This window comes from Poecilia reticulata, linkage group LG4 (genome assembly GCF_000633615.1).
Source record: "Poecilia reticulata strain Guanapo linkage group LG4, Guppy_female_1.0+MT, whole genome shotgun sequence".
NCBI lineage: Eukaryota > Metazoa > Chordata > Actinopteri > Cyprinodontiformes > Poeciliidae > Poecilia > Poecilia reticulata.
In genome coordinates, this window is record NC_024334.1 from 31242227 (window position 1) to 31252694 (window position 10468).

Genomic DNA, 10468 nt, shown 5'->3' on the forward strand with positions numbered 1-10468 from the left:
TATCTATCTATCTATCTATCTATCTATCTATCTATCTATCTATCTATCTATCTATCTATCTATCTATCTATCTATCTATCTATCTATCTATCTATACAGCATAGATATGTAGATTGCACAATGCACAGATAATCAAAACACTTAACATTTACATAGCATCTTTGTAAGCTTGTCCCTGTTAGCTACGTCAGATCTATGAGGCATTATGGTGAATACAAACGATTTATTAACTTACCTTTGAAGTTATTGTGAAGTTTTGATACATCCAGCTTAAATCCTTTGTTGTTGTTGGAGCGTTTCAGGACGTCTGAATAATTATATAAGCATCATTAATAGTCGTGCAGGACTGAGGAGCCACTGTTAACATACTGTTGCCTGTGCACCGGAACCATTCTATGTGGCATAAAAATGCGGAAGTGCTAAAACGGAAGTCCGAGGCATATACCCCATTATTCCTTCAGCAATTTAACTTTCAATCTGAAAAAATAAACTCAACCACAGAACCTCTTCTGCTTCACACATTTCAACAAGATGCTTTCCCTGCCTTTCCTTTATGATAGAGAAACATTTTGTTAGTAATACCACTAACATGAGAGTGTATAATTCCTTCAGCATACTCTGCTCCTGGGACCCCACCTGCCAGCCAGTCTTCCTTTGTTGGAGTCAACCCCCGAGACCCCGGGGGGCTGTACCACGCCCAGGTCAGTACAGCTATTTCTGCAGTCTTGGAATCAGGTTATGGCCTAAATTATTGATATAAAATAAATTATATGATTCCAGTGGTAAACCTGATGCTAGCAACATCAGCAGAAAATTATTGAATGTCTTCACCTAACAAAAGATGAAGACGTTGGTTGGTGTTGAACTGAATAGAAACCTTGATTGGTGGATAGCGCTGCCTTCTAGGCTTCAGGCTGCAGAAGCCTGAAGCAGAAATGGCTCAAATAAAACCTCTTGATTTTTTCTGAATTTCATTTAAGAACTGTAAAATGCATTGTCAGCTGAATTATTTGGATTTTGGAAAAACAAATGCATTTTTCTTTCTTTAAATTTGCTACTTTTGACTTTAGTTTGCAATTTTGTAGTGTATACAAAATACCTATCCATCCATTATCTTACATGCTTATCCCTAGTGGGGTATTGAGGTGGGGCTGGTGCCTATCTCCAGCGGTCAACGGGTGAGCGATGGGGTCACCCTGGACAGGTCACCAGTCCATCACAGGTCAAAATACAATAATACTCTGAAAGAAGACATTTCAGTTCTGAGCAAGCATGTAGTGACAGTAATGCTCTAGGTTGAAACTTGTAATAGAAATGTAATCATGTTTTTAGTCAGCTGAGTAAACACAGAGAAGTAAGAGTACACCAAATTTACTCCAGTCTTCATCTAAGTGGAATGTTCTGCTTCTGAAGGAAATCCCTGCTCAGGTCTGATCCGACTCCTTCTTGTTTATATCCTGACTCTTCTTTGTTTCTCTTCCAGTCTTGGTATCTGGGCAACTAAGCAAACTTTGGCAGAAAGCTGATGAAGCTGACAGCACACTCCTGGAGGAAATAATCCCATCAAGACACCATCAGAGCAGAAAACATCCTGGTCTCATGCATACATAAATATATATGACCATGTATTTATGTATGCTTCTCACAAGAGAGGACCTAGATGGAAGGTGGATGCTGCTCAGCCATGTAGCGGTGCCTGATTGAACTCTGCTGTATAATACTGCATAACTGTCATAACTGACAGCTTCTGGGATTTTCACATGAAGGCTATGGGTTGGTGCAGATGTCAGATTGGTTTCTAAAGAACTACACATCAACTCTGCAGGTTCTGGGAAGCTTGTAAGCCCACTGCATCCCAAGGATGGACCCTGTTGTCCCAGGATACATGTCAGCCTTTATTCCAGGCTGTCCGCTTTAAGTCCTGCTGGAGGCCTGTATACATCGCAGCTCCAACGACTGGAACCTCCGGTCCTCCTGCCTTCACAATGCAGGTGCTGCTTTTAATATATGCAAACAAGCCTCCATTCATTTCCAGGCTGACTAGAATGTTTCTATGTATGTTTGCACTTTTTAGTCATTATTGAGATGAGCTGAGTTTCTTTTTCATTCCCATCCATCCTGAGACAGAAGCTTTCTTTTTTTGACAATCATCAATGCAACCTAAAAGCTTCAGCTTTTAGGTTTCATTGCAAAATATTTAATATGCTTTCAAGCTGAAAACAAGGAGTGAAATAAGATTTATCTTCTTGCCTTGTTCAACACAACACAAGCACTTTTAGAGATTGAGAGGAAAAGCTAGTAAACTTCTGTGGATGTTTGGGATAACATGCTGGAGATGTCTGTTCCTATGGAGACACGGGTTTCTGTCTGTGAGTCAGGACCTGTTGACATGCAGCCATGTTTCTGGGTAATGAAGGTGATCAGTGTAGAAAGCAATGCAGCAACCTGTTTGAGTTTGTGCGTTCTCTTTCCTGCTCTGTTTTGAGGAGATGTTATGTTCTTGTGTCTGTTTTGGAGCAGAAAGCCAACAGTGCACTATGGTCATATTGACCTCCTTTTTTTGAGAAAGACTTGGTATTGTTAAGCCTGACTGTGCTCTAAAGTGTTTGTGGTGTGCAGGAGTTCTACATACTGAGCTGAGGAGAGGAGGATGGTGTCTCTTTGACTTCTAGAAAGAGTATTTGGTTCTGTTAGGTTCTGGAATGGCTAACCTCAACCATATGTGCACTGAATGTACACTGTGTGGGACCTCAGGTTGAGTTTCAGACCAGAGCTGACATCAGCAATGGTGTGAGGAGACAAGCAAGGACCAGGTTTTAAAGGCAGATGTCGTTTTTCATGATGCTAAAAGTCTGGGGTCAGCTGTAAAATAATGCTTTAGTCAATTATTATTATTATTATTATTATTATTATTATTATTATTATTATTATTATTATTATTATTATTATTATTATTATTATTATTATTATTATTATTTCTAAATCGTGCTGCATAGAACATATTAAACATGATCAGTGTTTAATTTGATCAGCGTAATCCCCTGCTGTCTTTATGTAAAGGAGACTCAAATCCACATTCTTATAATGAAACTGAATCAAAACAGTATTCTCATTATCTCTACTTCTATACTCTTTTAGTACATAACTCCTCATCACGCTTTCATTTGTTGCTATGGAGATCAAAACACTAAACAAAAATTAACAAAGAAATACTTGTCCAGGACAAATAGTACAGGTCCATTCAATAAATTAGAATATTATCGAAAAATCCATTTATTTCACAAACTTTATCTGCAAGTGAAACACATTGTATAGATTAGTAACACACAGACGGATGTTTGAAAGCCCTTATTTCCATTAGTAATGATAATTATCCACTTACATTTAATGGAAATATGACAATTGAAATAAATAATATAAACATTTTAATACAGAAATGTTGCCTTATAAGTGAAAGTATGTTTAATACTTGCTTATTTCCAAAAGTTACTTTTGATCTGACAAATGAGCCTCATATTACAAGTTATTTAATATGATTACACGTTTGAGCAAACAAAAACTTGTAAAATTAAGAGTTTACCTAAATGTGTCCATCGGATGGTGGTGGGTTCTAGAAGAACTAAAAAGCACACTAAATGTTTCTGTTCGTAAAAGCCTCGTCAGACTTTAGGCTTGGTTCTCAATATTTTGCTCATAATTTGTGTGACATAGAATGTCCTGCAGGTTGTGGTCTGAAGTTTAACACCATGTTTGGTGTCATCTGTCTTGTAGACTGGCAAAGCAGTCTACAGTTCACTTTGCTGTTCTATACTCCATGATGCAGCAGTTTTATTTCCCACCTTTAACATCTACAAACAAACTAAATTTTATGTTTTACCAGTGCACTTTATCTGATTGGAGCTGTTGTTTATCAGCTCATTTCATCTCATCACTTTCAGTACGAGCTGCTTAGTAGTGCTTTTTGTCCAAACCTTGCATGTTTTAATGCTAAAAAGTTATTTTGTTATTGCTTTGACAACCCATAATTTCAAATAATCTTCTTTATCAGGATTGTCAAACTTCGCTTCTCAAGTGGTTTGTGTTCTGGATGTTTAATGATCATGAGGGGTGACTGGTGGGCCTCTGTACAGTTGGATCACATACTAAGGTAGAGATTCAGCCAGCTGTGTCACAGCAGGTTCACATCTAACACAACACTTCTCTTAGCAAAGAGCCGGACACCTTCGTTCTATAATACACTCCTAGTCTGTGTCCAAAGTGTGTCCTGTCAGCCATTTGCAGCCATCAGAATGAATTTACAACCTCCACTGAAGGATGGTACCAATCATTTGGTGCATATTTAATACAGAACAGACAACCAAGGCCTTTCAGAGTACATGCAGTCTAGTGAAAGTCTTAAAATGGAAAAATACAAAGCATTCATCCTTTATAAACTATGTTTTGGTGCTTGAATTTAAATATCAAAGGAAATAAAACAAACATTCAGTAACTTTTTGTCAAAGGCAGAGTGTGGTGCAGCTGTTAATCTTAAATACAGCAAGGTTTGTCAAAGAGAGAGTGACCCATATTCAATTATGAGATTCAGAATTAAATTTTGTTCAAGAAAAAATTTTGCCCAAAAAATTTAGAATGCATTATTTCTGTTTCGATAAGGAAAACATACAAACCCCCATCATGTTTTAGCATAGTCAATAATTTACATATTGCTGTTCTAGAAAAGTATGACTAGCTTTTTCATTTTATTTAAATATTCGATGTTTATTCTATTGCTGTACAGATAATAGGATTATAAAATGATCACCGTTTTAGATCTAATCTAATTTTTGGGCCTTTAAACCTGATGTTGGCAAAAAGTTAGGACACTTCTAGTCCATGTCACCATGGAAATGTGGCTCTCTCACTGTAATATCCGTCTGGTTTGATCAGGGTTCAGATTCTGTCATATTTCAGAAGTGTGACCCAGTTGGGGCCCAGAACCACAATCAACAAAAATATTATACAGTAAATGATATGCTAGATTGGATATTATTTCTGTGAACTTTTTTTTTTTTCGTATTTTCAAAATACTGACTTACCAGGAGAAATCCAGACGTGTTGCAAGGTTTATAGTCAGAAAATGGAAAATGGTTTTATATTTTGATGGTTCATCGATTTGCCTCCTGCTGAGTTGTGATTTTACCAAAATGTAGCCATCAAGTGTTGGAAGCCAATGTGTGCAGATGCGGGACAGTGTCCACTACTTTGTCTTCCATGTCAAAGCCTCCATATGGATCTTGTCAGGTGCTACATGTAGAGAAAATCCATAAAATTTATTCTCACAATGATTCTTCCCTCCACGCACAAGTTTGGATTTCCTACCAACTTCAAAAGAAAGACACAAAAGAGTCACTTCCTTTCCCTTTGGTGGGGCTCTCGCCTGTTCTGCATGGTGCTGCGACTACTGCTGTGCTGACCAGAGGAATGCATGGCCTTACCTAATATATCCCAACTTCTATCCTGCTTTGCCTTGCAGTACTCTGGAGCAGCTGATGGAGAGCCTCTCTGTGTCTTTCTGTTTTTATTACAGCACTGCTTTTTTGCACGATAGTTCATAAAACACATTGTGTGCCTTGCCTATACATAGGAAGCAGTAAAACATTGAGGAAAGCTGAGATGCAGCAGACAGCACTTTTAAAGGTGCATGAGGGAGTTTTTTGTCATTCTGCAGGGTTGCAGATGTTTTAGGTTGACCAACTGTCTATTTTCCACATTTCGGTTGTGACTGTATTCTCAGAGATGGGATGGTTTAGTGATGGAAATGATTGTATGAAAAATAATCTGATGTCAAAGTTTCTGTATGTTTCCCTAAGAAAGATTGCTCCAGACAGAGTCTGCTACTTTGTGGCTCCTTCAGATTTATAAGCAGCTCTCTGAGTCTTCAGCACTGAATAGTCATAATTGAGTCATATTGTGTTAGACCATGGAACACCTCCATCAGTGGAGTGAACTTCCAACCATGTAACCAAGTCATGGAACGTTCAGGTTCATTCTCCATCACACTGGTGCATATTTATATCAGGAGTGAATGAATTACCCCGTGTGAAGGAAATGGCTTTCCAGCATTGCCTCTGTGTATATCTGATGCCGTAGTGTAGATTATAGGATTTCCAGTTAAAACTGGATCCACTAATTAATGGCTAGAATCAGCGTAGAGTGAGCACTGCAATCTAGAAGGCAATATAGCCCACATGTAGGTGCCGCTGAAATGTATGTAAACACTATGCAATGACCTGATAATAACCTTATACCATACGAGTATGCTAAGTTATGCAGACACTCAATCTGCACTGATGAAGAGTCTCTCATCTTGCTTTCTACAAAACCGTGTGATGCCAGCTGTAGTCTGAAAACGATTTAACAGCGTTGGATATTGAGCTGCTTACCACAGCAGGCTGAAATCAAAAGACAACTGGACTTTCACTCTCTTTTCCCTATAAAGCTAAACTGCAAGCCTTCAGAATTGACAAAGGCTACATTCAGACAGTAGGTCTTGATGTCCAATGTTTTTCTGTGTGGACGTTTCTATTACTAATTAAATGCAACAGCAATCAGACTTCTGAGTTCATAAGACCCAAAGCAATCCGCATGCGCAAAAGAAGAACGTGGACGTCACACAGCAGCGCTCTGTTTACAGCAGTAATAATAGCCGCTGCTGTCTATGGATGAATTTTAAAGTTGCTGAAAGCTGACAACACGGTCACCAGATCATTACCAGACGAAGGAAGCTGATGAGAAGAAGATATCTGGCTTGGTAAATCCAGACATGGTATCAACATATCTCTTGTTTACATCAACAAGAGATATGATGCATATCTCTTGTTGATGTAAAAATCAGATAAAATGACATTACCATTCACACTGCATACACTTTGAAAGCTATTGGATACAATTTAGTCTCACATATGAAAGTGGTATAGATCAGATTTTTATTTTTTATTTTTTTGGTGAAAGAAATTGGAATTGCGCTGTTCAGACTGCTGTGAAAAAGTCGGATATAGATCACATTTTGGCAAAAAATTGTATTTGGGTCGCATTGACCTGCTCTGTGAACTCCTGGACAGGGATAGGTGTTGTCTTCAGAGAAAACTGAATGAAAGCCCGGCTCCCTTCAAGTTCAGCCGGTTGGACATGACCCAGATGACTGAGAATATACACAGGCATGTTGAGCTTCTTGTTTCAGGTTTATTTTGAAATGACTTTATTATTCTCTCTGTTTGGCTTCTTGGCTGTGAACACGTCAGAATGTATGAAACATTTACAGAATTGTGAAAAGTTGTAAAAAAAAAAAAAAATGTCCATAGAATGTTTAAGTATCTTGTATTCATGTATGTTGAGGCATGTGTGTGTGGGTGTGTGTTTCAGCCCACAGTGGGAAGTGACAGAAGTAGAGAATATATTTATGAGAGATGGGGAGGAGGCAGAGGTGGTCTTAGAGACATAGTTTGGTTTTGACAATCTGCAGTAACATTAGTAGAGATTCTGAATCATTCGTGTGACACAATTACCAAGATAAGGTTTGATTAAATGTTGCTCCTCCCAAGCCTTAGCTAAAAGCTGATGTTAAAACTGTAAATGAAAAACTGTTTTCTACCAGGAGATTTAACTTGAAGCTGTTTAATCTGATTCATGACAAGTTAGTGCTAGAACTCAACACACCAACAAGCTCTGTGAGTCATCCTACAGATGAAGTGCTGCAGTTCAGGTCCAGGGTGAGTGAGACTGCTGGAGGGAAAGAAAAGTCACAGGTGGGGGCAACAAGATCCTGCACTGGTTAAATTAAAAAGAACGTCAGTGCATGTTCTGTGTTAAACATAGTCTTCTGGAAGAGCAGAACCTGATTAAGGCATGAAGAGAGTGATGTCAGAGCCATTGTGGCTGTAAATCAGCCTAGTGTTCAGTCTGCTGACTTGATGAGACGTGAACATTTTAAACATGTGCTGATAGAAATGATGGACTGAAGGAAATGTTCAGTCATTCACTCAGACTTTGGACAGGGATCAGGAAAATTTTAACTTTCTTTCAGTCATAGAAAACTGTAATTGTTGGGCTAGTGACTAGCTAATCCATGGTCAAAACCTCAGGCTAGAATTATTAGTAAAATAACAATATTGACTCTAAGCAGATTGAAAAATAAGACAATTTTCTGAAGAGCTCAAAATGTGTTTTTATTATTGGTACAAAATAATCAGACAATGGAAGAACTTTAGCCATGTAAAAATCATGTGCTACACAGAAGTCATTATTTTCATGCAAATGCATCAAGTCAACAGCAAATAAAAAACTACCAAAAAATAATCTCAACATGCAGTGCCTATGAGATTCATTACAGCATGGATAGAGTCATGTATATCCTCCACCTCAGTTCATGACAGTATGCAATCCAGTGCAGGTCTGAAGGTGACAAGCCATAAAACAACCCAAAGAGACTGAGCTGTATGATGTCCATGGAAAAACTTCATAGGAGGTAACAAATCCAGGCAGCTTCTTCCTGTGATGAATATTCATGGCTATTTCTTTTTATCAACCCATGTAATGCCTTTTTCTGAAAAACATGAAAAGGGTCATATTTAGAGTAAGGACTCAATATTTTATTAAGAGGTCAGTGCTAAAGGAACCTTCAGGGTTTTTATTCCCTGTTGAGCCTGAGCAGGTCACCAACCGTGCTCACAGGCCCACATCACTAAACGGCTGGTGAAAACACACTTTTCAATAAACAGCAGTCAGTGAGTCTGGACATCCTGATGGCAGTCAAAGACTGTTAGCTACACCCAGTTGTGTGTGTGTGGGCGTGTGTGTGGTGGGTGTGGGTCATGTCATCGCCACTTTATTTAACAGCTGTTGCTGCAGCTGTGAGTCCTGCCTTCTTTGCGAGTCAGACAGCTGATCACTTCCTGCTGGTATGTGGCAGTGAGCTCTGATCGCTGCTGCAGGGAAACCTGGCTCACTTCTGTCTTTATCCTAAGAAGAAACTTTTTTATTTACCAAAAAACTATTTAGACCCTATAGAGCATTTTAGATGAAGCACTGATGAAGAAATCATTGAGTTAGAAGGAAACAATGGTACAGAATGATGATTTGCTTAGACTTTCATCCAAAAGTGTTAAATTAATATGCATTTACGCTGTGTGTCAAATTTTTATATAACGACTAAAATATTTCACTCTTTTAGGCTGAGGAAAAGTCAGGTGTTACTTCAGTGAGAAAATGTGCAAATGAACAAAACTTCCTTCCTTGATGGGGTCTTATAGAGAATTTACTGTTTGCAGACGACAATGTCAAACTTCTGTAGGGAGAATTTTTGCTCTGTTCCAGCAACCTGCATCCCAATGCAGCTGCTTTCTGGACCTGTGCTTTAGTTCAGACCCTTACATGAATGCCTATCTTGTTCCGTGCTTAAGAAACCCTGCAGCCACAGATTCCTGTAGTCCCATGTTTCTAATTTGATTTGATGTGTGTCCTACTTGGATCCTGATCTGCAGCAGATGTCCAGATTGAGCTGTCAAGGTTGCAGGTTTTCCTGGGATCAGAAGGCCAGTCTGCTGGCTCACAGCTGCTCTGCTCTTTACTCTGCTTGCTGTAGGCACTTTGTAAAGAATCAGACATTTTGTTGTGAAAGATCACTTTTTTGGATTTTTCCCAACAGAATTGCTCTAATGTATAACAGACTGCTTTGCTTGTCTCCCGATAAATATATTTAAAATTTTCCTTTTTACAGAGCAGGCATGCAAAGACTTCACATGGAATTGCATGATTATTCAGCCATGCCCTTTCACAACAGCTTTTCATACATGAAGGAAGAAGAAACAAACAAAAAAGGGTCAAAGATTTTATTTTCATGTGTGGGTTTGTCTTAGAGCTGGTTGTCGTTCCTCCCAATTTTCTAAAAATGCTTTGTACCAGAACCTGGTTATGTAACAAGCCTGACGTAACCCAGGGTTACTGTCGTTTACTGTCCCATTGCAGTGTGTGTAACACAAAGTCAAAACAATAATGCACATTTATATTTGAATTAGGAAGAACTGGACTGCGGAGGTCAGCCTTGAACTGGATGTTCACTGTGGAAAGGGCTACTGCTTTAGACCAGAGCAGTTTTAAAAACACCTTTGACAGCTTTATTATTATTAATATTGTGTTTGCATGTTGAAACAAATATCAAACTTTTTAACATTGAGTAAAAATTTTTAGACAGTATGTTAAAGTTTCTGTTCATTTTTGAATGTCTCTGTGGTTTGTTAACTTTTCTGTGCATGTGCATCTTTCATTGTTATTCATCTGCTTTGGGGGAAACCTACACATTTGATAATGTGTCTTTAATGTTTCCATATTTACCATTCCTATCAGCAAATTTTAGTGAATTCATTACTGGAGCTGAGTATGTTTTCCTATGCAAAATATACCATTAATAAACAAACTATACTGATACCAAGAA

General features: G+C 38.4%; 1 protein-coding gene across 1 annotated transcript in view; it reads left to right on the forward strand.

Moving 5' to 3' along the window:
• nfic (nuclear factor I/C) overlaps positions 1 to 10468 on the forward strand; it is a 67373-nt gene extending 56905 nt beyond the window's left edge. The window contains exons 12-13 of the mRNA XM_008408170.2: positions 613 to 701; positions 1484 to 10468. Of these exons, the coding sequence (XP_008406392.1) occupies positions 613 to 701; positions 1484 to 1504 (110 nt within the window). The 3' untranslated portion in view covers positions 1505 to 10468. The remainder of the gene's footprint in view (positions 1 to 612; positions 702 to 1483) is intronic.